We start from the raw sequence: 26,582 nt of genomic DNA, 5'->3' as shown, positions 1-26,582 counted from the left end.
GATGTGTCAGCAACGACATATATGCCGGTGAGCACACTGACAGATGAGTCGCCGAGCAGCGCCTCTCCCATGTCGCGTGTCGCCTTTCATAGTATGTCATGTTACTGTGTTGTGATGTCACTACTATTCTCTGATATCGTTCCCAGGGCTCTACATCACCACCTATAGCGCTAGCGATGGGCCTCCATTGTGAGAAAGAGCACTTAGGGACTCTTTGGTGCTCAATTAAAATACATTTTAAGCACTTGTTGCATTCAATACTTCACCGTGGGTGACCTTACATACAGGAGCCCATTCAAGCTTACTACAGCCTCAAAATTTGATGTACCAACCCCTTTAATAGCTGCTGGAGATAAAGAATCAAACAAATTTAAGCTTTATTAATGCCCAGAATCACTGTTTAGCAAAGCAGAGTTGAGGAACTTGAGGCATTATTTCAAGAAAAACAAACATTTGTAGCTTTGGCATGCTGTGAACAGGGTTATCTGAAGGAAGCGAGATTAAAGGTTCCTGAGGCAGTTAATTATTTGTGGTTTTCTGTTCAATCTGTACACAGGAGTATTCACCGACATGACAATGGCCATCATTAGTTGCTCGTGGAGCATGCCTTAAGGCCGCTATGCGTGTCTAGTCGGCTTATCCTCACCAGATCTGGTCTGCTCCGCTGAAGCTACGTGCTGGACAAAAATGGCACCCATGTCATTTGAATACCCCTTATCCAGTTTTATACATTTAGTGGTGAAGTGCCTCCTCATTTTGGTGTATTTGAAACTCAGTGGTTACGGTGTTTGGCTGCTGACCTTAGAGATGTGGGTTCAACCCCACCTGTGGCGGTCGCATTTCAATGCAGGCAAAATGCTAGAGGTCCATATACTCTGTATTGTCAGTGAAATATTGTGCAATGATGTTTCACAGTACATGGGGTCCAGGTGGTCAAAATTATCCGGAGCCCTCCACTACGGCGTCCCTCATAGTCTGAGTCACTTTTGGACGTTAAACCTCACAAATCAAATCATAAATGGGACTTCTTTCAGGACGAAAAAAATTCCTAATCAAGAGACCAGCTGCTTAATTAGAACTGCTACTTTCTTTCAGTGTACTAAAATGTATTGCAAACAGCTATGCTAGCATAGTTCCAGTGTGGCCGAAATGTTGCAGCAGCTTATTAGGCATTTTTCAGGGAAGTGCTGCCAAATATGCATTTCTCTCCTCAGTGCGTCTGTGACAATTCTTTTGTTTTGCTATTTGTGCAGGACAAGTGTTCCTCTGAAGACTTCATGGGCTTAATGTTATGGCTGAGTGCATAGATTAAGGGGCAGGTATATCTGGGCCAACAGACAATAAATGCTGCATGGCCTTCATGTCATCTTTTCCACTTTAATCACGTGGGCTTTGTGTGAATTTTGTGCCGAACTGCAGCGGTATGCTACCATAATTGCTTTCAGCTCATAGGCCTGCTGTGCTGTGCAACTCTTTCATTTGGTGGCACATCATCAGTGGAGCTAATAGTAGCTGCTGTTGGTTAGCTTACCTACATTTTACACATACAAGCACTCCCTTCTGCTATCTGACACTCCTCAAATCACTTATACAAGAAATTGCTCAGCAGCTTTTGCATATGCTTGCTGGCTTTCTGATGAGCATCGTCAGTAGCTTATTAGGCATTTTTCAGGGAAGTGCTGCCAAATATGCATTTCTCTCCTCAGTGCGTCTGTGACAATTCTTTTGTTTTGCTATTTGTGCAGGACAAGTGTTCCTCTGAAGACTTCATGGGCCTAATGTTATGGCTGAGTGCATAGATTAAGGGGCAGGTATATCTGGGCCAACAGACAATAAATGCTGCATGGCCTTCATGTCATCTTTTCCACTTTAATCACGTGGGCTTTGTGTGAATTTTGTGCCGAACTGCAGCGGTATGCTACCATAATTGCTTTCAGCTCATAGGCCTGCTGTGCTGTGCAACTCTTTCATTTGGTGGCACATCATCAGTGGAGCTAATAGTAGCTGCTGTTGGTTAGCTTACCTACATTTTACACATACAAGCACTCCCTTCTGCTATCTGACACTCCTCAAATCACTTATACAAGAAATTGCTCAGCAGCTTTTGCATATGCTTGCTGGCTTTCTGATGAGCATCGTCAGGGGCCAGTAACAATGGGCAAGAGCTGAAGATGCAGTTAAGCTAACCATTATGACCGCCACCCGTAACATGGTGCTGACGCTGCATGAATGTTAAAGGTGTATGTTACCTTTAACGTAATTATCACTAAATTTAACATTGTTAAATTGTTACGTTATTACATATTACAGAAACGTTAAGAGAATGTTATCCTTTCTTGTGGAACGTTCCTCGAAACGTTACCTTACAGTCAAAAGGAGTAAACTATTAACTTTCACGTAATGTTACTGGGCAACATTTCTTACCATTCATATAAAATTGCCACAACGAATTGCGTTACTTGGGAAATCAGTGACAACTAGCTGCAGAGGATTGCCAAGAACCTTTGCAAAAAGTTTGTAACATACATTACAGAGGGAAATTGGATGATATCCCTCAACTGTTTTCAACTGATTTGAATCTGCTCTTTGGAATTAATATAGTATGCCCAGAATAGAAATTGTGGGGCAAAAAACCAACATCGTGAGAAGCCTGGAAAACCTCTGTCATGACAGGCATAAGGCAAGTGGAAAATGTTTTATAGAACTCGCTAGTAATGCCGTCTGGCCCAGGAGATTTCTGAGCTGTCAGGTCAGAAATGGCAGATTTAATTTCGTCCAAAGTGATAGGCCCCTCCACTAACGCACGCTGCTCATCGTCAAGTCGGGGCAAGGCTTTGAATAAGTGACTAACCTGATTTCACATTTGTGCCTGCGCAACTTCCAAACAGCTTCTGATAATAGTCAATGAAAGCCTCAATAATACCAGGACCATGGCTGCGTGTGCAACCACCATACTGAACTTTTAATATTTCTTTACCTAGAGTGGTCTGCCTTTCATCACTCGGGGCCTGACGAGATGATTGCTCATTCAGAAATCTACGGGTCCTGGATCTTGTCAAGGCCCCTTTGTATCTTTCGGTTTCAATCCTCTCTAACTCGTGTAGCTCAACAAAAGTACAGCCGAGTTCTCGAAGGTGATGTCTCTTCAAAAACGCGATTCTTGCTGAGGATTCAGTAGCAGTGTTTGTTTCTTGTTTAAATAAGTCCCATTTTTGCAAAACTGAGAGATCACCACGTGTCCTTCAAGCAAGTAGACACAGCACGTTTGAAGATTTCATCTGAGAGCAGGCAGCTATTCAGCTTCCACAGCTCCCATCGAGGATGGAGAATGCGCCGACTGTACAACCCTATCCGAAGAGACACCATGCATTGATCACTGAAGAATATGGGTCGCACCCAGTAACCAAAAACACTGGATAACATGTCTGCTGAAACGTAAATCTTGTCAAGCCGAGCACCAGACGAACACTGAATATGAGTGAAATGAATGCTATGTCCCTTATCTTGCCCAACATCCCCCAGGTTGTATTTGCATGCAAAATCAATAAGTAAAGGAGCACTATGGTCATATCGCTTACTTAACACTGCTCGGTCTTCATCCCTACAAACACAATTGAAATCACCCAACAGCATAATTTTACGATCCGTGGACAAATGGTCAACTAATGACAAAAAAAATAGCCTTCTATCACTCTTCTTTACAGGGGCATAAACACAAACAATTCGCCACTGTACACCTGAAATTGCGAGGTCACAGCAGATAAGTCGCTGTCATCATCTGTGCTACACAACACGGCAGTTATCCCGAGTGTGTTGGCCAGGAATAGCATGCACCCACCTGATAAGGCTCTCAAGTGACTAACGACAACATTGAATTCTGACAAGAAATGCTCGACCGCAGCTTCAGTCTCCTCATCAGAGGACAGCTTGGTTTCCTGGATGGCTGCCACACTCACCCCATTTGTATAAAAGATGCCATAACTGATGTTGCCTTCGACGATTACACAAACCCCTAATGATAAGGGTAGCGACCTGAAATGCCGTGACACCCGCCATTTTTGGTGCTTGTCTTATTTAAGGCCATCCCGTGTACTGGGGCGGCTGGCCTGGAAATCGGCGGCCTGTAGGGCAGGCATCGCCCTGCGTTTTGAGGTGACCCTTCCCAATGCCACCACAACAGGTGTCTTCTGCACATTGCCATCGACACACACATCATCAGCAGGACGCTTCAAAGGTGCGCTGTTGTCCATCGCCTCTTCTGAGACAGCCAAAGCTTCGGCCCATGAAGCCGAGTGGGCCACGTCACTCGCAACCACGCTGACAGCCGACAGGGCACCGAACACACTAGAAGCTGACACATCAGACGACACACTGCTGCACTCCGGCGACGAAGGGGCATCACCGGCACAGAAGGCATGTGGCACATTCGCTGGCTGAAGCACCTTCACTGACTCTACAGCAGGGGCGTTCTGCTCTCGTGATCATTGGGTGACAGGTGGCTCCTGAGCAGCAAGCACAGGACTCAAAGTAGCAGACCCGGGTCCGGTGGCTATGGCTCTCGACACGGGGATTCCTACGCTTCCTGCCAACGCATGTGTAGTTCTCCTTGCCTATAGGACGCTGCAGAGTGTTTGCGGAAAGGCGTCGAATCAGACGGATGCGTCCCAAATGCCCTCCATTGTCTCCAGCATTTAAAGTAGAGACACCTAAATTTTGGGTGCATGTTTTATTGTTTGTAATGATGCGCAAGGCATTATTTACATGGATTACCACCTCATATTCTCCTACGACCACTAAATAATTTATGATCGTATTTCTTTATCGTGGTGTTTCGGTTTCAACAGCCGAATGAGCACTGTGACGTCAACTTGTACTTACAGGTCACGTGAGACATGAAAAAAAGGTCCATATCACCGCTGTTTTCACACTCATTTTCATTCCGGCTCTTAAGGGCCGGTGTCGCAGAAAAACCGGTGTCGTCAGCGGCGCTGGCCGTGAGCGAAAAATCCTCCTCGCAATGTACCCCACTGCCCCAACAGATAGCGCGCGACGGCAGCGACTCCCGCTCGTCTCGTTCGGCCGCAGTGGGGCCGTGCAGGGATGCAGGAATCGTGTGATGAGCAGCGAACAACGCAGCGCACATCCAAGGCGCATTCACCACGAAGCTTGCGGCTTGCTGCCCGTTTATTCGGCGCGGAAGCTATGCTGGCGTTCGTGGCATCGGGTTTGTTGAGAATGTTCGACAAACTACGCCTGCAACTTTAGTCGCACGCATTTCGGCAGGGTACCTGGCAGCTCTTCTGCGTGGTTTGCTGCTCCGTGCATCTGTTACACAGTACATAGTAGAGCGATTTGTCGAGCGGGCAATGCGTCGCGCCGAACGGGCGATGGCGTTCCGTGGACTCCCTGGTAGTGCTGCAACACGCTGTCGCGTTCCACTCTTGAAAGTGAAGCTTAAGCGTCCTCAAATTTTTTTCTCGATGCTTGCTATCTGTTAGCTTTTATTCCTTCTGTGAGTTTATTGCAAACAGCGGGTGGTCGGTGGTGTGACCGGAAGATGCCCGCACCGAAGGCTTCGACACGAAGAAGCTTCGGGAAGCGAAAACACACCATGAAATCGAGAGGCCTACACAGAGCTGGGCGGCCGCCACCAAGTCTGTTTGAGTGCTTGCCTGGCGCAAGCCTGTTGCCGTCAACTGAAGCGATCCTTTCAAGCTCCAATGTTGGTTCATCACCCGAAGACCGAATCTGCATCACTAAGAACTGTGGAGACTGCAGCAGCCTTGGCAGTAATAGAAATTAATGAGGAAGCACGTCCAGCGAGCAACCTATCAAAGCATTTCACAAGAGAAGCCAAGGACGATAGGCAGCTCTAAAGCTGAAAAAAAAGGCTTGAAGCATTTGCTGCAGAACAGCATCGTGTTGAAGAGCAGGACCCAACCTAAGGAGCAGGGCACTTTAATTTTTTTACCCCAAATTAAAGTAGCATGTTCTGAAATCTTTGAACTCATTTCTCTCAGTTTTCAGTTTTTGGGAAAACAAACCATGAGGATAACTATAATTTCCAAACTGCCTCTCCAAAAGCTGCTTTCAAGGTGGTTTCTTGACTGAAATTTTCTCAAGAACAAGATAAGGTAAGGGTTCAGCTTAAGTTGAGCACAATGCAGCGAGCAATGGAAAGAAAAATGATGGGTGTGACGTTAAGAGACCGGAAGCGGGCAGAGTGGGTGAGGGAACAAACGTAGGTTAATGATCGACATCCTAGCCGAAATCAAGAGGAAGAAATGGGCTTGGGCAGGGCATGTAATTGTGAAGTGAAGATGACCGCTGGTCCTTAAGGGTAATTCAGTGGGTTCCAAGAGAACGCAAGCGTAGCAGGGGGAGGCAGAAAGTTAGGTGGGTGGATGAGATTAAGAGGTTTGCGGGGATACGATGGCCGCCGCTGGCAAAGGTCACGGTTAACTAGAGAGACAATGCAGAGGTTTCAACAAAGGGTACTCACACGCACAGACAAGGATGAGAAGGTTAACATCTCGTCCGTGTCTGTGTGTGCGCAGTACCCTTTGTTGAAATGCCTGACCAACTCGGCCAACGCTTTCTGTTAAACATGATAGAGGCCTTTGCCCTGCAGTGGGTGTAGTTAGGCTGATGATGATGACGACATGCTCATAGTGTGCCATTCTGGTCATTTAATTCCTGATTGAAACATATTTTACCTGCCCCCCCCTGAGGCTTTGTTTAAAGAGTATTCCACTGCATTAGCAGTTAAACAATCACGCAATCCGCACAGTTTACGTAGTGACTTCCACTAGCTGGCACTAGCAACAGCTCCTTTTCATTTTAGAATTCAGATGTATGTGCAATGTGACAAAAACAGTCGATTAAATGCAGCAATGCACAGAAGGTTCAATACAATGCACCACTTTGGCACATTTCTTCGACAGCACCTAAGCCGAGTGCAAGATTTGAGTACCCTTGCTGCTGTAAAAAAAAAACAGGTAACAACAGCTAGCAGGATTTGAATTCACCATCAATACACAAGACATGTACCACACCACTATACTAAAGCAGGTTTTTGATTCAAAGACAATGTAAATTTATTACAAACATATATACAGTTCTGTACAGAGCTAAGCCTGAGGCATGGGTGCTACTCAAGTGACTGGGCAGCACAAATGAAAAGTGCAGAGGCAAACAAACCAACACAGATCAGGACATATGTCCAATTTATAGCACAGCAATGCCTCAAAGTGAACAGAGGAAACAAAAAGACAAACGAAAGGCTTTGTCACCGACCATGGCTAGTCAAGTTCTCCAGTCAGTAGATTTTACCAGATGCCTTCATCTCCTCTCAGCGAACTAGAAAGGCTTGAATCAACTCGGATTGCAGTTTGCTGATTCGAAGCCTCTGCTGACTTACGGCGGCACTATGTGCCTGATGAAGACATTGCTTTTGTGATAAAAAAAAACATTGTGACTGTGAGTAAGTGCTTGTGAATGACCCCTATATGTAATGACCCTTTATGCCATAGTATAAAGAGCTTGTTGGGCCGCCTAGCAGCGTGTGTCACACATGAGCCGCTGCCAAGTTTTAGGTGAAACCTAAGTAGCTCGTTCAGCCATTTTCATGGTGTCAGTGTTGTCTCCTATCACAGCATGGCTGATGTGTATGATGAGGTGTATGACTAATCACGACACATGATGTGTGGTCAAACAAGCACGCCATGTCGTGTGATGCCACATAACACGAAACTGGGAGTTGCATTGCAAACCGGAACTGACAACTAGAAGTGGTGTCGTTCAGCAAGCAATGCTCCGACAACACCTTGGCAGGCTCCTTGTGCCACTGCAACCCAGGTTGGGCCGCTAATTTTTCTGCGGACCGAGATCGCAACCCTAAGCCCACGTCCAGTCCTTCAGCCGGGGCAGCAACGTAGAAACCAGGCTGTCGGCGACATTCATCCCCGCTTTGGTGGCATGCAGGCAGCTAGAGAGAAGAGAGCAAGGCACTGCCAATGACATTCAGCCTGTAACTCTGAACTACCAAAAATCTACAATATGAGAAGACAGATCATACAGGCACTCTTCCAACCGCAAACCTCACTTCTCCTCCTTTATCATGAAGGCACTGTGATGGCACTCAATACTTTATTTTAGTGTTAAGCTACAATGAAATTCGGCCCTAGTGAGTGAGCATTGTTGCATTTTTTCACACCAAAGCAATCAGCACAATGGCTTGCGCAGTGAAATTTCAAACAGCATCCTGCTGGATGGGTGACTGGCATAATCTACTGGCAGCGATGAGCGATGACAGCCTAGTCTAATCCGTGCCTGTACTTGTGCTGAGCTCAACCATGAGCTGTAATAGCCACCTAATGCTTTAAATGGTCATACGAAAAAAAGGACAAACAGCTCCTCAACACACATAGCAGGCCTTTGAAATATCTCAAGTGCATGGCAACAGAAGGCTACCAAGCATGTTTTTTGGTCTACTCAGCACCACCACACCACAGCAGCAATGTTGTGAAAAACTGTTGCCTGCCATACTCTGCACCCTTTGGAGAACTTTGTGTTACAAGCAGAAAACTCCAGCAGCAGGCCTGTTTCTTGGGCACCAAACTTATGGAAACGCATGTGTTGTTAAAGAAAAGTGAGAGATGGTATTTCCAACACATCTGAAAGAATGCAGGCCTGCCTAAAGCACTCGACTGCTGTGATTGACCCACCTGTCATCGAGCACCAGCAGCCCCGCATCGATCAGCCGTGCTGTCTGAGCGCAGCTGGTGAAGGTGTCAACCAGGCTCACACCACCCGACACAGCGCACCACTCCTGAAAGGAAAACGAAAAAAAAGGCAATGTAAGACTGGCCTTAGGCTTTAGAATCTTCGGACGCTGGCGCTTAACGAAGACGACGACGAGAAGCGCCGAACGCTCCGAAGCTTGAGCACCGAACGCTCCGCCCTTCGCGCGTGCTCTGGACTTACCACTGCCTCTGGTCTGTGCCTCGACTGTACCGCTGGTTGTTTGCGACACTGTGCTTTGCAAGACGTTCCTTATTACAAGTGGTGGAGGTGCCAATGATCCCCTCGCACTGGAGCTTCGCACCCGCGCATTGCCTACCGCTTCTGCAATGCCTGAGACCGTCATCCAAACCGCTTCATGGCTTCCGTCGGCTGTCTTCGGTTCCGGCGCTGCGTGGCAGTGTGGCCCGGCCATCTTCAGCGGCACAGATGACACGGACATGGATGATTGGTTGGCCTCTTATGAACGCGTAAGCGCATACAATAAGTGGGACGATAGTGTCAAGCTCACCAACGTTATCTTTTATTTGAGCGACGTAGCCAATCTCTAGTATTGAAACCACGAGGGTGATATCTCAAGCTGGGCAGCTCTAAAAACCAGTCTGATAGAAGTCTTTGGCCGCCCTGCAGCACAAAAGCTTCACGCCGAGCAACGCTTGCAAAGTCGGGCCCAGCAAACCGGTGAAAACTTCACCAATTATATAGAAGATGTCGTCGACCTCTGCAAGCGTGTCAACCCTTCTATGAGCGAGGCCGACAAGATCAGACATATTATGAAAGGCATTGAGAATGATGCCTTCCAGATGCTCGTCGCCAAAGATCCCCAGACTGTCTCCAGTGTCATCGGCTACTGCCAAAGCTTCGATGAGCTGCGCAAACAGTGTCTTTCTACCCAACGTGCGGCTTTCAGGGGGCTACACTTTCCAGCTTGGCTCTTCCAGGGGACGGTGCTCTAGAGCTCTAGACCAGCAGTCGCTCCTCCAGCGCATCCAGCAGTTCGTACACGAGGAAGTCGCACGCCAGTTATCTTTGTCTACCTGCCCGCCTACGCCTGCGCCGTCACTCACTCCCAACCTACAGCGTGTCATCGAGGAGCAGGTTGCTGAAGTCCTGCCACCTCCTCCTCAGTCACCCCTAAACGCGGCTCCTCTGACGTACACCAATGCCGTGGTGCGGTCGCGGCCCTCACCTGCTGCTCCTGTCTACAGGCCACCTACCCGGCAGTTAGAACCCCAGCGACCTGCAACCCCACCTTACCATCTGGTTGGCCGCCCCTGATCACAGCCGCAGCCACTCAACCCCTGGCGCACGCAAGACAAACGCCCTATTTGCTGCGCATGTGGCGTCGCTGGTCACGTGGCTCGTTTGTGTCGCAGTCATGACCACCGTCCCTACGATTATAGGCATGAGCCGACGTACAACCTTCCGCCGTTGTCCTCGCCTGCGTCAAACGAGCCACCTCTGGATTCTTCTTCTCCTCGTTACCATCCCCGCTCCCACTGCTTGCCGTCTGCCGGCTGCCATTCCCGTCCTCCGATGCTCTGCCGCAAACCCGCCGTCCATAAGGAAAACTAACAGCCGCAGTTCTGGAGGCAAGAACTGCGTCACCAGCGACTCATTCAAGACCTGTTTCTGTGCCTGTCAATATTATTACCGTGTTCGTTGAGGGAGTTGCTGTCGACGCACTTGTTGACACTGGCGCAGCCGTTTCCGTTCTCAGTCACACCCTCTGTCGCAGACTCAAAAAAGTGACGACGCCCCTTCCTGCCGTTTCTTTCCGCACCGCCAGCGCTCGGGACATTTGACCGTTAGCCGCCTGCACCGCACGCCTGCTCATCAAGAACACAATCAAGTTCATTGTCCTCGCCCGCTCCTCTCACGACGTTATCCTTGGTTGGGACTTCCTCTACTCACATCACGCTGTTACTGACTGCGCACGTGCTCAGCTTGACTTGTTGCCCTACTGTCATGCTCCCTTGAATGTACCCGGTGCCGCTGTTGCTACTGTGGTCGTCTCAGAGGACACAGACATTCTGCCTTTCTCTTCAGTGCTGGTGCCTCTTTCTTGCGCTGGTCCCTCAGATGCAACTGTCACTTATACCCCCTCTTTACGATGCACTGACCAGAAGTCTGTTTTGCTGCTTCATGCCGTGCTGACAATTGTCCATGGCTCCAGCGCTATTTATGTGGCCAACCCGTTCTCCTGCCCTACCACTTTACTCCATGGCCAATCGCTTGGTAGTGTCACCTTTCTCGATTCTGCCTCAGCATACCCCCTTGTCGATAGCATGGCCGGCCTTCACGTCAGCGCCATTATGCCTGTTCCCATCAACAATCAGTATTCTGTCGATATTTTTCACCGTTCCATCGATGCCGCTCTGACGCCTACCCAACGAGACCAGCTTGTCGCAGTTCTGCACCGTTTTCAAGCTTTGTTGGACTACCAGCAACCTTCCTTGGGCGCACCACTACCGTTACCCACTATGTTGACACTGGAACCCATGCCCCTTTGTGCCAACGTCCATATATACTACGTGTCAGCCGCTGAGCACCGCATCATTGACGAGCAGGTGACCAACATGCTCAAACGCCACGTGATACAGCCGTCGCACAGCCCGTGGGCATCGCCAGTGGTCCTGGTCAAGAAAAAAGATAGTTCCATCCGGTTCTACGTGGACTACCGTCATCTGAACAAGATTACACGCAAGGACGTTTACCCTCTCCCCTGTATCGACGATGCCCTCGACTGCCTGCAGAGCTCTGAGTTCTTTTCTTCATTGTACTTGCGCTCTGGTTACTGGCAGGTGCCGATGGCGGAGGCCGATCGCCCAAAAACTGCATTCGTCACACCCGACGGGCTCTATGAATTTAATGTCATGCCCTTCGGCCTCTGCAACAGACCCGCCACATTCGAGCACTTGATGGACAACATACTCCGAGGGCTCAAATGGCACACATGCCTTTGTTATCTAGATGATGTGATATTTTCCCCGGACTTTTTGTCTCACCTCCAACGCCTTTAGACTGTTCTTCGCTGCCTGGCCGACGCTGGCCTCCAAATCAATTTGAAAAAGTGCTGCTTCGGAGCTCGGCAGCTGTCTATTCTCGGACATGTCGTGTCGAAGGATGGCGTTTTCCCAGTCCCGGCCAAGTTGCGAGCTGTGGCCAAATTCCCAAAGCCCACTTCTGTAATAGACCTCCGCAGCTTCGTTGGCCTTGTCACATATATTACGGAGCCTAAATGAAATTTTAAAGGAAAGAGGTGTGAAGAAGACGTCGTGGATTAACCGAAGAATAAAGAAGATGAAGAAGCATTCGGTGAGGTGGAGAGAGATGATTGGTGGAGAAGAGAAGTAAACGAAGACAAGGCTTACGTGGACTAACGCCATGGCTATAAAAGGGTGAGGGAGAGCGAGGCACGGGGGAACAGCAGAGAAGCGGAGGCTCCGGCAGGTCAGGGACACATCGGCTGGAAGAGAGCGACGCCTTCCACTGCTCCGGTGAGCTCACGTTCTATGGCTTCGCATCGTGGACTTCCTGCCGTGCCTGACCCTGTTCCAGGGAGTCAACGTAGGATGCTACCACCTGATACGACCAGGGGTGTCTCCAGTGATGTTGCCACCCATCCGGGTGGTTATCCCAACAACACCGGCATCACCTCTATGGGCGCATGGACCGGGAGCTTATACGATGCAGCCAGCGACGCCAGCCCAAGCACGTCGAGCGTCACCTCGATGCCGGATACAGGATCCATACAATGCCGCAGCTGCACCGAACCAACCGTGAGCATGAACGCCGACCAGTAACAGTAGAACGCTAGTAGTAGACGTGGGTAGCAGTGTTCCCAGGTTGTGGGTATTTGTAGTCTTTGTGTTTTGTGTTAGTTTTGTGTTCTAGTATGTGTGTCACGTTGGGTGTATTAAATGTGTGTCTGTGTGTGTACACCTGTCGCCTAGTCCATTCTTTCGGTCAGAGTGTTCTCCGGGGAGATCCGTGACAGGCCTCTGCTCCTACTTCTGCCGCTTTGTTCACAATTTCACCACTATCATCGACCCCCTGACCAAGCTCCTTTCCAGCCACGACCTTTCGGCTGGGTCGCCAACCTGAGATGAAGCGTTTACGACACTCCGTCGCCTGCTGACCACTCCACCAATTCTGCGTCACTTCGACCCTCATTCTCCGATGGAACTCCACACCGATGCCAGCGGCGTCAGCCTCGGTGCAGTACCCACTCAGCGCAAGCAATGCTTTGACGAATACATTGTCCCTTATGCCAGCCGGACACTCACAAAACCTGAAGCCAACTATTCTGTCACAGAGGAGTGTTTAGCCATTCTTTGGGCAATCGTCAAATTTCGCCCCTACCTCTACGGGCGCGCTTTTGACATTGTCACCGATCACCACGCCCTCTGCTGGTTGTCCTCTTTGAAAGATCCCTCTGGTCAACTGGCGCGCTGGGCTCTGCGACTCTAAGAGTACGAGATTCGCGTTATCTATCATTCCGGCGCAAACATGCTGATGCCCTCTCACGTTCCCCTGTACCATCTGAGGCAGTGCCTTGTAGATCCGCCCTGCCTTCTTTGACGTTTGAGTCTGCTGATATGGCTTCCGAGCAACGCAAAGACCCATGGATCACTTGCCTCTTATATCTCTTATCTGGCCAATCGTCTCGACCTCCTTCCCGTGCTCTCCATCATCAGTACCACCATTTCACCATTTGAGACGAGCTTCTTTACCGCCGCAACTACCTTCCGGATGGTCGCAAGTGGATTCTTGTCATTCCGGCCCATCTGTGCTCTTTCGTTTGCTCTTCCTACCGCGATGATCCACAGTGTGCCCATGCCGACTTCTTGAAGACCTTCACCCGTCTACAACAGCGGTACAACTGGCGTGGGATGTCCTGTTATGTTCGCCAGTTCGTTCAGTCCTGCACCGCATGCCAGCGCCAAAAAATACACCTCGCCGACCCGCCGCTCCTATGCAGCCGCTGCCTTGCCCAGTGCAGCCCTTCGAGCGTGTTGGCATCAACTTCTATGGCCCTCTTCCCAGCAGATCAAGCGGCAACCGCTAAATCATTGTTGCCATCGACCACCTTACACGCTGCGCTGAAACATCGCCTTTACCATCTGCTACAGCCCATGACATTGCATCCTTCATCCTCCATGGCATCATCCTTCGCCATGGTGCTCCCAAAGAGCTGCTCAGTGATAGAGGTCCAGCCTTCCTCTCCGAAGTTGTGGAAGCTCTCCTTCAGGAATGAAACATTGTTCACCGCACCAGCTCCACCTACCATCCCCAGACAAATGGCATGGTTGAGCATTTTAACCGCACCTTCGGCAACATGCTGGCCATGTATGTTGCTTCCGACCATTGTAACTGGGACCGCGTTCTCCCTTCTGTCACATACGCTTATAACTCAGCTGCTCAAGCCACCACCGGATTCTCTCCGTACTTTCTCCTGCACGGCCGTGAGCCTTCTTGCACAATGGACACCATTCTTCCTTATCGCTCTGATGCTTCCAAATTTACAACTTTTTCTCAAGCCACAACTTATGCCAAAGAATGCCAACAGCTTGCCCAGTCCTTAACTTCTCACGCCCAGAAGCAGCACAAAAGTATCCGTGATCCCCCTGCACTTCCTGCCGCTTACCTTCCTGACTCTTTGTTCTGGCTCTGGGTACCCTTTGTTCTGGGTACCCTCCTCAGGTCCCCGCCTTTCCTCCAAACTTGTTAGCAAGTACCAGGAACCCTACCGTATTCTTCAGCAGACATCCCCCCGTCAATAACCCATCGAAACCCTTACGCCATCCCCTAATCATCAACGCCGGGGCCGCGCCATTGTCCACACGACCCGCCTCAAACCACACTACGACCCCACCGCCGTCACATCGCCCTAGGTTGCCAGGATGGCACCCTTTCACCCGGGAGGAATTGTAAGACTGGCCTTCGGCTTTGGAATCTTCGGACGCTGGCGCTTAACGAAGACAACTACGAGAAGCGCTGGATGCTCCGAAGCTCGAGTGCCGAACGCTCCGTCCTTCGTGCGTGCTCTGGACTGACCGCTGCCTCTGGTCCGTGCTTGGACTGTACCACTGGTCGTTCGCGACGCTGTGCTTTGCAATATGTTCCTTATTACAACAATATCGTCTCGGTCACCTTCGCTCACATGCTTAAACTGCATTGTCTATCAGTGGCTAAACGAAACCACTACCAACAGCACAATCAAAATGCATGTTTGCATGAGTGACCACAATTTTGAGTACTTGAGGAGTTGCTCATATGTTACATGCGCTCAAGGTGGTCATACACAGTGGATGCCAACATGGCTTGTGCAAGTTAGCTAAAATCTCGTCCATTTTTTGCTTTCGGTATGTGAGGGTTAAGGTCTCAAAGCTACAAATGGGCTACAAAGGGCACCTTTATTTTTTTTGCCTGTGTGCTCACATGCCATTTTATTTCCACATTTATGTACCTAAATGATACTGTTATGTGTGTATGTTTCTTACTGCATAACACTGATACTGCTGCCAAGCCATTGTAGGGTGCATTGACCTCTGTAAAGCCTTTCTTCTGACCTTCAGTGCACTGAACATCCTGAAGAATAAATGAATGCTGAATAAATGAATTGAATTGAACCACAGTGGAGGGAACCAGATTAATTTCGACCACCCGGTGTTCTTCAGCGTGTACCAACATTGAACAGCAGACAGGCATCTTTGCATTTTGCCTTTAACGAAATGTGGCCCCTGCCTCTGGGATTTAATGCAACAATTTTTTTTTTTGCATTGTTGATACAGCGTAGCAAAGAAAGTCACAACGACCTAGGACCAAAGTGGATGCCATAAACTGAGCCGCAGAATATCTTCACATCAATGCGTTTCATCAAACAGTTAAGGCTGCAGAAGATTTTTAAGGAGATCCAACCAATTTTCATGGCTATATGCTTGGAGTGCTTGGTGTGACAATGACAGTCCACCAATCTTACTGTGCTGGGGCACCATGCCAAATAAAGAAAGAGTGCCAGCAAATAACACTTAAGAACTAAAATTTTATCATGTAATTTAAATCTAGAACACTGCCAGCATGCACCACATACCACGATCATGAGTGTGTACAAGTAAAGAACACTGCTGAAGTATGGCTCTTGCAAATAAAAGAAGAGCAAGCACATGGAGATGCATGCCAAAAACACTGCAGGAAAAACAAAAACAAAAAAGGGATGTCAGCTACAATAATACACAGTGAGAAACATCAAGGCAAAATGTAAAAAAAAGAAAACAAGTATGAGTACATGACAATTCATCATCAATTTTGCTATTGTTCACACAAGTGGCACCCCTGACTTCACAGCACCTGCATTCAATGCAATTCCACAGTGATCGCAACTTGACATCGCTGCTTCAGAGCATGCGAAACATGCACTGATGCTGAGTGTGAAACAAACAGAACACCACGGGGGTCTTCATTTTCTAGCGCATTGCTCTCGAGAGAACATTATAGCTGGCATCCATACCTGGTCACAGATTCCTCGTGCTGTACGCAGTCCAGTGAGCAAAAGCTCTTCAAGGCTGCAACAAACAGTCACTGAAATCACCACCACTGAACACACAAGGTTCTTTCCTTATATCTGCAACATGTCACCTGAGTACCTTCTCTTGTCCACAGCAGGGTGTCCTTTTTTTCTCTCATGCTACTGCTGATAATGATTAGTTTTTATGGCACAAAGGCAGCAATGGCCAAAGAGCAGCAGGAGGAAGTTTCTTTCTGAATGCCTGAGAACTCCATATATTGTTTGGTCCTTGCCAACTATCCAGCTTTTTTTCAAATAAGCACTCATCACCGTCCTCCACTCAGCACAGCAATAAGGTTCCATAACAAAGTTGCATAGTTCAGAAAAAATTCATCCCAGTTGGGGGCTTGAACAATGGTCCACCAGGACTAGGCAGCTGCTATACAAAATAAGCTAATGAGAACAACTAACACTTGGCAGTGTTTACAGCAATCCCCTAAGGAGGAGTCAATTTCATTCAAAGGGCTAATTTGCCCAATAGCATCCAACTGACTGTCACCATATGGCTATAAGTCAGCTTTCCTTGCCATCTTTTGGCAGTTCTGGGCCAGCTTCCATGAAGCAATTAAGACAGTCTAGTTCCCAGTCTAATCTTATTCGCAGTCTAAAACATCTCTCGGTTTTGGGGAGAGGAAAGGCACATAACTGGTTCACTATGTTGGTGGACACCTCAAGTGCACCAAAAACACAGACTAAAAGCTTAACGCCTGGGCTCCATGTGCGCGAAAGAGCGAGCGTCGCGACAAGGCAGCACGGCGACGCTTGCTCCATCGCTTGTGGGCAACCTCTATGCAAGCGAAGGCGGCAGGCGACGCGAACCCGCGACGTGCGCAGCGGACTCCGTGCTTTGCGCACTCAAGCTTAGAAACACGCCCGTAACCTGTTCTCTTAAAATTTTGTGAGTGTGCCTCATAGTCAGTGCCAAAGGAATATTTCCTCTACGACAGCGGTGTAGCGGCAGTGGAGATAACCACGCCTGCGTGCTTGCGGAGACGAAGTCGCATCACACGTTCTCGGGGGAGATGTGCTTTCGTTCGGTGCCTGTGCACTCTGGATTAGTAAAAAACTGTCACCACAATCTGATTGTAAGTGACCAAACTATAATTTACCAATGAGAATGCACGCCGTGAGTGTTTCTGCACAATTGGAGCGCAGCGGCACGGTGGATCGAGCGCCGGTAACCGCGGCTCGACACGCATCTCTCCCTGCAGTACGCCCGCTCCAAATGCTGTTAGCCCTCCGCACCCAACAAGTAGATTGTTTTAATTATTTAAATCATGCAGGTCTGCTTCTCAGCTACAAAACCAAATATTTTTTCGACGGTGGCGATGACCACGACGACGTGCTGGTTTCATGAAATGTACCTGTGAGAAACCGTCGACAAACCGGAAACGGCTTTGGGGGGCTCTGATTGGCCAGTCGCGTGGGGGACATTCGGGCGACGAGTGAAATTTTCTGTGGGTGCAGATTCGAGCGACATGGCAAGTGACACATGCATTTTGCTTCACATCACGGCGCCGTTCGTCGCTTGCAGCCATCGCCTTCGTGTTCGCGTAAGTTTTCACGTACATGGAGTCCAGGCTTAAGTCCGCAAGCTTTACATCCATGCACCGATAAAGTGAACCAGTTATATGTCTTTCCTTTCTCAAAACTAAGAGAGGTTTTAGACCGCAAATAAGATTAGACTGGGAACTAGACTGCTTCCAACATATATTGTTCCTGGGTTCGAGCTGCAGGTAATGACAAATTTTTCTTCAACTAGAAAGTTTCTCAGATATCTGCGTAGCTCTGCAGCTGTATGGCTCTGGTAATGCGAACGCGGATGAGTAATTACTCCATTAATTTAAATCTGCAATTGAGGGATTAAATAAACATGTTAAAGTAGAAAGGTTTCCGTGTTGTAGCACCAGTTTATCACATACATGTGACCAAGTGCAAGTTCATAAATTTCTCTTCAACACTACCGTGTCATTTATATAACACAGCACGCAGCAGCTAGCCTTTGTCAACTAAGCCAGCCTGGCCTTCCGACTTGCCGCCAGGGTACAATCATCAGGGTGGCTGAATTTCCAGCACGGTGCCGCTGCGGTGACTGGCAGCATATACTTCTAGCCGCAATCACGGATTTCGCTGATTTCTGTCTGAGGGCACTCGCTCTCTCTCTCTGTGAACTTGAAGTGTGAGAGAGAGAAGGTGGCAATGCACGCGTCCCGCAGCGCAATGAGTAGGCAGTGCGGCCGCACAGCTGCAGCCAATGAGAGAGTGATGCGTATCGCAGTTGTGGCTGTCGCGGCTGTCACGAGGCAGCATTGTACAAGCGCATGTTACTCCGGATTGCCACTCGCGCACCCTCAACTTCGGCCTCTCGCCCCTCATGTCATTCACCCCTCAGCCTTCATGGACAGCAGACGTGTACGCACGGTGCTCGCTAGACCTCGGCTCCGTGCCGCTTGCTGCATAGTATGTATGAGAACCTTTAATACCAAAGCATAAAAAAGTGTAAAAATGCATAGAAAAGTATAGCAGGGGTAAGCAGTGCTGGTGCACCTACTTCACATTTGATTAACTATGCAAATTGGCTGTAATTTCTTTTCATAATCAGAACGAAGCACAGACAGTGAAGCAGTTAACGAAGGATTGACTACAACAGCAAACACAATCAAAGAACACGTTACAAACTGCAGCTCGGCAACCATTGTGATTTAACATGAGGCACAAAAATTTTTAAACTGTGCCAGCTTGAAGGTCACTCATGAAGAACTGAAATTGGTTTTTACCAAAAAAAAACTCGCATCAACAACAATTTTATGTGGCACTTGAATAACATGACCAGCACTTGCCTGTGCAAGCAAGGCATAATATCTCCTTGAAACTTTGCAGGCAAGATGGTGCCCAAGACCCCTAAGTGATGCCCAAGACTACGCCCACTGCAGGGCAAAGGCCTCTCCCATGTCTCTCCGATTCGCCCTGTCCTTTGCCAGCTGCACCCACCGAATGCCCACAAACTTCTTAATTCCATCTCCTCGCCTAACTTTCTGCCTCTCCCCTGCTACGCTTGCCTTCTCTTGGGATCCACCATTAAGGTATTTATACAGCCAGCAGTATAAATGCTCAGTGGTGCACATTGGGTATTCCAATACAAAACAAAGTACCGTATTTGCAGAGACAGGGAAAGTGACAATGGCAGCTGTTCACATGCTCAAACTCCGTGCACAGATGGAGAATTAATATCTGACAGCGGAAAGAAAGACCCACCGCTCCTGCTGCGTCAACATCCGCGTCAGACGCGTACCGTGACCTCTGTGCGTGACCTCTCGCATCCATGGATCAGGCTCCAAGGTTTGCACTCGTGCCTCCCAGCGACCTTCACCCACAAGAAGACGGCTGTGTGCCCCTGGAAAGCCATGCGAGAACAAAAAAAATCAGCACTTTGTTTTTGAACAAACACAACTTCAAGGTAACAAATGTTCCCGAAATCTTATTATGTAATGCCACACTATGCTGTACCAGTGTGGTTCACAAAATGTCCATTCTTCGGTGCTCACAGGAAATGCATATTGCAGTGCAGGAAATTAGATTCATGAGTATGCCTAATTAAAACACTTTTCCATCTCCTTGAAACTTATATCACACACTTTATTTGAAGGGAACAACCAAATGAAAACAAGCTTACATAAAGCATACATAACAGAATGAGTCACTTGATACGAATTTTTTTGTCCCATGAATTTAGCGAAGCGCAACCTGCACTGTAACTAACCTGCTGCATTGCTCAAACAATCTGTTCAACAAAACACACAGTTAGTAATTATTTAAAAGCAGCGCTACCGAACATGGGACAAAGAACAAAAGACAATGTGCCGGGTTTACAACTTAATTATGAATAACCGCCAACTTGCCCAATCTACAGTTCTCAGTACACAATTTGTGTAGGCTGCAAGTGACTGTCACTGATCACAATCCAGCTTGCTGCCCCTTTGACTACACAGCACTCACGTGCACGTTCACCATCACTTACTATCACTGCCAGCTAGATTACATGCATCTCAAAACAAAGACCTCCCCCAAGTGACAGTTGAAAGTACGCACATCATTCCAGTATGTTGTCAGTTTATTTTGTAACAATGAAGCCTTACCACAACCCTTCACCTGGCTCTCCACCAGAATTGTATGCAATGCACTGCAAGTAATTAATTACAGGTAGTAAATTAAATTTCCTTTGAATTTTTTAATGCACTGATTGCATTTTGCAAGAAGTAAAGTTCTTGGTAATCCAATAATTTTTGTTTCAGTAATCAATTACTAATAATCAGTTAATTTACGTCTGAAAAAAAAGTTGTAACCACTGGTATAATACAAGAACCTGAACATGATGGCAAACACTACTGCCAGTGGGGGTATTCCTTCACAACAGAGAGACAACGGTCAGGCTATGGAAAAGCTGCTGCAAGCACAAGGATGTCTGTGCATGCAAGACACAAGCGGCAAGCAGATCAACCATTTTCTCTTTTAATTACTTTCTCTGTGAGAGAATATCAAAAGCTGTATAGCTGTTCACAGGTGGCACAGTAAACAAACCCTGGGAGGGGAGGGGGCAAGGGCATGCAATGAGGCAAGAACACAGATGGATCAGATATCAGCCCATGCACATAGCAGGCACCAGGCAATGCGGCAACATGGGAAAAGAAAGCATAAAATTAAGCACTCAGAGGACTGCCCTATACCTGAATGACAGCTGTTATGAACACAAGGACGTGAGATTAAGTCTTGGCACTATGACTGCTTTTCAATGGAGGCGAAAGCCAAAACTTCCATCTGCTGTGCGACCCCAAATCATGTCAAAGATCGCCAGGTGGTCAAAGTTATTCTGGAGCCCTTCACTAATAGTGTCCATCACAACCCGTGTGCAGGATTAGGACGTTAAAGGCCACAGGCATAAACTGTCAAGCTAAGAGGCCTAACATAAAACCCCTGCTACAGAGAAAAACAACATGCACCAGTTTTTACAAGGCTGTTGCTACAGTTGCATACAGTGAACACAAATGTGCTCACAGAAGGCGGCGTGACTGACCTGGCCCAATGCCCAGGTACTGCGAACCCCTCCAGCAGGCCTGGTTGTGCTGGCACTCGTGTCCCTGTTTGTATGCAGAAGAGGAGGCACTGAGTCAGGACATTCATTCCACCAGGTTGTCTAGACAATTTCCAGGCCTGAAAGCTGTGTCCGGAAACTAAGTTATAACAACTGAGGCCTCGACACAACTTTGCCATAAAAGTGATTTTCCAAGCAAGAAGTGTGATTGCTAGTGAGATTTTAACTGTGAGTTCAATGACACCAGTAGTGAAGAGATAAGAAGCGGTAACAACAGAGGTAACACTGATTAGAACAAACCCAACCAACTGATACCTCTGTTGAAATGAAGGGAAGAAAAAGGGCTTAGTCGGGACATAAAATATGAAGAACAAATAGGCAGTAATCTCTAAGGCTAACAGAGTGGTTATCGATGAAAAGAAAACATAGGTGGCGGAAGTGGAGAGTCAAGTTAACTCAGACGGAAGATCAAAATATTTGCTCTTTCAGGAATGTCACTGCGGGCACAGTGCTGAGCGAAATGGAGAAGTGGAGGTCAGTGGCAGTGGCCTTTGTCCAGAAGTGGATATATGAAGCCTTATGTTCACCATGACACTTGTCCTAGCCAAGGAGCTATTTAGAATATTCAAGAACATCCCAATCAAAAAAAGACCAAAAGTAGTTGTCGCAGTCTATTGATATGCAATCTGGCTCCAATTACAATCAGCAGATGCCAGCAATGTTTCATGCAAAGCCAACAGCATTAAAACAATGCTGCAGTGCTGCCCTACAGAACCGTTGGGGTCCAAACCCTCTCTCAGGGTCCTACATGGCCAAATAAGCAGCAGAAATCAGCAGCCGCAGAGCGTGTACCTTGCGGGCAAAGTTGGACACCTCGTAGCGCAGAAGACCCTCCTGCTCCAGCTCCTGGAAAAGGGTTACAACACAGACCAGCAAAGAGTCTCACAAAAACTACTTAATGTGCAAAGGAACTTTTATGCTGCACCGTAAGTACTGGCAAAGATTGATCAAGAATTAAAAGCACAAAATGCTCCAGTCCCTACTTTGGTGCTCTATTTAAGCACCTGCTTTTTGTTCTGGTGACTATGACCCCATTTTGCCGTGATTCCACAAAAAATCGCGTATTTTTGCATTTTTTGCGGAATTGTGGTTTGGTTTGGTTCCTGGTGCTTAATGTCTCAAAACAACTTGGGCTATGAGGGATGCCGAAGTGAAGGACTCCGGATAATTTCGACCAGCTCGGGTTCTTTAACGAGCACCTAGCACTATTGCACATTGCCACAATGGCCGGGATTGAACCCGCGTCTTTCAGGTCAGCAGCCGGGCACCATAACCACTCAGTCACTGTGCCAGCTTTCTTGGAATTATGTGGATTAGCAGCTGCTTTCTCTCTCTCTCTTTTTTTTATGGTATCGTGTTTGCGATCATCTGTAAGAATTGCAGGATGCTGGGAATGCGAATAATTTAATCGACTGAATTGTCATGAAATGCAGAATATAGCAACAAACAAATTTTTGTTGATGCCTTGCCGTGCTTGCTGTCCCATCCATTCAACTGAGCTAGCGCTTCAAGCGCTGTGGTCCTGCAGCAACATGTTCATAAGCTTCTATGGGAAGAGTCGTGATACTGGCGCCTCTCGAAAGCAATATTGCTCCATTTGCATGAGCATAATGCGAGGGTTTCCTTAAATCATTTTCTTAAGAAAGCACTGTGCATTACATATGGAACCAAGCTGCTAATAGCACACAATTTTTTTTGAGCCACTCTTTGAAACACCCACAGTGATGTCACCCACCAGGCTTGCAAGCTACGAGGCAAAACAAACTTCTCGATAACCCTTGTACTTTGAGGCGAAGCGCATGGCATGCAAGGGCAAGAAAGATTTGCTACAAATATGGACAGAAGGCGATGCGGGCTGCTGAGAAAGAAGACAAGGCTTTGAAAGAGTCATGAGAAGGGCAAACAGGCACAGTGCTGCACAGCACAAGACAACGCAACAATGCATGAAGCAACATCACAGTGGCCAGTGCTTTGAGAAAGGCCGCATGCATTAACGAGCAGGAGGCTTTCCTCAGAATATTGAAGGTCCTTTGTTCTCAGTTTGCGGAATGTAAAATTTTCCCCTGCAGAAAATTAGGGGCCCTAGTCGTGACTACGTAGGCATTGTTTTCATGTCTACATTAAATGTGCAATCCCGAATTAGTGGTTCTGTCATTGCTTATTCTTTTTCTTCAGCTTCCTTTTCCAGCTGCAAACTGTGAACACATTCCACCTCAACACTGTTCTCCTCTATTCCAATCTAGATGCAAGATTCTCTGAAACAAACAAAGAATGACTGACCATGTCAGATGCTGAATGTCTTTAGTCAGATTTGAGCAGTTTTTTAGCGCATTCAATCACAATTAGTAAAGAAGTACTGTGAGTGGAAAAGGCATGTAAAGTGTTATCCACTTGTAATGATACCGGATATAACTATATACTGCTTATAACGATGAAATTCTTTAGATTTATCGATTCTCCCATTGCCCCTACGTAAAAATAAATTGAATTTAACCGTACAATTATCGGCGAAATAACGAATGCAACGATAGGATTCTGGCAGCCGTATGGTGTTTACCACCAAAATTTGTCTGAAAGTCTTATAAAAAATGAAATACTTTGAAGCGAGTGACATAAAGACTCCACGAACGGACCGGCATGGCGAAATCCATGAGGGAGCATTGCCTACAGCCTTCAGAACCAAGCGCTATCGTCATCACAATCGCTGGAGAAGGGAACTTCTCACACAAACGTAGTTTCTGCCTGAGATGGTTAAGAACTCGTGAAAGACATGAGAGTGCAAAAATGGCAACACGGACGAGTAAGGGAACAGGACGAGCGCTGCACTCTTTCAACAGGATTTATTCAAGGAATTATTAAAGGCGTATAGCCTGCAAGTCTCGATTATCGGAATGCAGAGTGCTCTTGAAAAGCCGGGATAAGACAGAACGTGAGCTCGTGGAAGCCTTCTATATCGAGAAGCGAGGTGATTATTGCATCAATGACACGTCAGTTGTTCTTCGCCACAGTGAAATGCTGTTTCTCGATGCACAACTGTGAGAGGTAACTGTTTGTCAACTGCGATTAAGAGCATGGATAAGGGCAGGGGCTATATAAATGCTCTTCCTTGAATAAATCCTGTTGAAAGTGCAGCGCTCGTCCTGTTCCCTTACCCGTCCATGTCGCCATTTTTGCGCTTTCATGTCTTTTACGGATACGCGCGTCAACAAGCCCAGCTGCAAGTACTTCTTGGTTAAGAACTACTTTTTTTTTAAGTGTTCACTTTTCTTGCGCATTCCCCTGTTTCGCGCTGTCCACAGTGCAGTCAGTGCAGTTCTTGGCAACGGGCCAAGATGCTGTTTCTGATAACATTGCAGCCTGTTTCTTTTGTTTGACGGGAGCTCTGGAGGGGGTGGGGGTGGCTCGCTGGGCGAACTTGGCAGAGCGCCAAAACACTGCGCGCCCTTGACAGGAGCACGGATGGCGGCGGCTACATGCATGGGGTAATACGTGGGTGTGTTCTTTCAGCTTTTTTTTACCGGTCCAATTATAATGATAATCGGTTATAATGATCGTGTTTTCCGGTTTCCTCAATATCATTATATAAGCAAATTGCACTGCAGTTAGCCACAGGCACCCTGCACAGCAACAAAATGGAAAGAACTGCTCAGACTTGCATTTCTGCTTAGTATTCAATTGCCACACATGAACCATACTTGTCACACTTTAGTGTCCTGCACTGAACTCTTCTGCAACACCCAGTTATTCAGCCTTCTGGCAAAGCCAATCTTTCGTTTTGAGATGCATACAAAATAAATCGTCAAATTAAAAGTTTCGCTCGGCCTCCTTAGCCACACACAAGCAGTGTGTGGCAGTGTAAACAAACGAGGACAAACAGAGAGGAACTAATAGGATGGGCATCGAAGCTATGAACATTTATTACAAGAAGGGAGCAAGCATCTATACTGCCCTCTTTTTTTCAAAATAAATGATGGCAGTCAGTGCCCGTCGTATGGTTCTTCTCAGTTTGTTATCTGTTTGTACTGCCACACTCCACTGTACACAACAACTCCCAATTCCACAAGAGGTACAAGAAGATGGAGCAAACGATGGACTAACAAGCGAATTCCATTTGCACAAATACCCCCACATATAAAGCCTACCACAGCCCGTTGTTTCTGCACACTCTGTGGTAAATGGTGGAAGATGCCCTTCCTCTGAAATGCCCTTCTATACATCTCCTTGGAACACTTTTTATTCAGAAAGGAATGCTGACCTGTTTGCAACTGGCGGTGGCCTATTCGAACCAGTTTACATCAAAGTGTTCAATAGATGTTCGAGATCATAATCCGTGTTAATTTTAATGCTGCAAAAAGTGGTGAGAGAGTGGTGCTGCAAAATTCTCTACAAATCCCAAACAAATGCCAAGCATGTTAAAATTCACACGAAGGGCACAGCACTCACCTCAACTGCAGCCAAGTACATCTGGGAACAGGTCTCGCTGTCAGGCAACACCTGCATTTGCGGGGCATTTTAAATCCTACAGAGAAAAACAACTTAGTCAAACAGCACGAGCTCAGCTGATACTTGACAAAGCGATATTATGGCTATTTACATAAAACATAAAAAAACGTAATGTACACATGATTACTGATTCCATTCGCTTCCAATAGTTTTGGAGGATTGCTGGGCCTTCCAAATGAATTTAATTTTCGTGCCGAAGTGAGGGTGCTCAATGAATGCTCTTCTTAATCTAAAAATAGGTGCTCAAGACTGACAAGAAGTGCTTAAGTACACTGTGAAAGCAATGTCTGTGAGTTTTGTACATGCTATATTGCTGTTGTGGGTGCTTTGCATGTTGAGGGCTGAATTTTTTGTTACTCTATATTACTACTGTCATTCTCATTACATGTGTCACTTCCATCACCACAGGAATCGATTAGAATGTCACCCTGATCGCTGCACTCAACATTGCTATTCTCAAAGGGAATATATATTATTTTTTATTAGAATAACTGTTTTCTCCAGGTCATGGTTATCAGCCTGTATGCCAGATAACAGCAAACTAAAATATCAACAAAT

General features: G+C 47.3%; 1 protein-coding gene across 7 annotated transcripts in view; it reads right to left on the bottom strand.

Moving 5' to 3' along the window:
- Positions 1–7,082: 7,082 nt before the first annotated feature.
- Positions 7,083–26,582, bottom strand: part of LOC144132662 (radical S-adenosyl methionine domain-containing protein 1, mitochondrial-like) — a 39,582-nt gene continuing 20,082 nt past the window's right edge. For 6 of the 7 annotated variants that reach the window (XM_077665245.1, XM_077665246.1, XM_077665243.1 and 3 more), the window contains 7 exons: positions 25,965–26,015; positions 22,314–22,367; positions 21,444–21,507; positions 19,628–19,766; positions 16,316–16,370; positions 8,727–8,830; positions 7,083–7,987 (listed from right to left, as the gene is read on the bottom strand). In XM_077665245.1, the coding sequence (XP_077521371.1) occupies positions 7,897–7,987; positions 8,727–8,830; positions 16,316–16,370; positions 19,628–19,766; positions 21,444–21,507; positions 22,314–22,367; positions 25,965–26,015 (558 nt within the window). In that variant the 3' untranslated portion in view covers positions 7,083–7,896. The remainder of the gene's footprint in view (positions 7,988–8,726; positions 8,831–16,315; positions 16,371–19,627; positions 19,767–21,443; positions 21,508–22,313; positions 22,368–25,964; positions 26,016–26,582) is intronic. The other variant, XR_013314887.1, reaches the window with a different exon arrangement.

This window comes from Amblyomma americanum, chromosome 5 (genome assembly GCF_052857255.1).
Source record: "Amblyomma americanum isolate KBUSLIRL-KWMA chromosome 5, ASM5285725v1, whole genome shotgun sequence".
Taxonomy (NCBI): domain Eukaryota; kingdom Metazoa; phylum Arthropoda; class Arachnida; order Ixodida; family Ixodidae; genus Amblyomma; species Amblyomma americanum.
The sequence above is the reverse complement of the archived record's forward strand: the minus strand, read 5'-3'. Positions and strand labels throughout refer to the sequence as shown.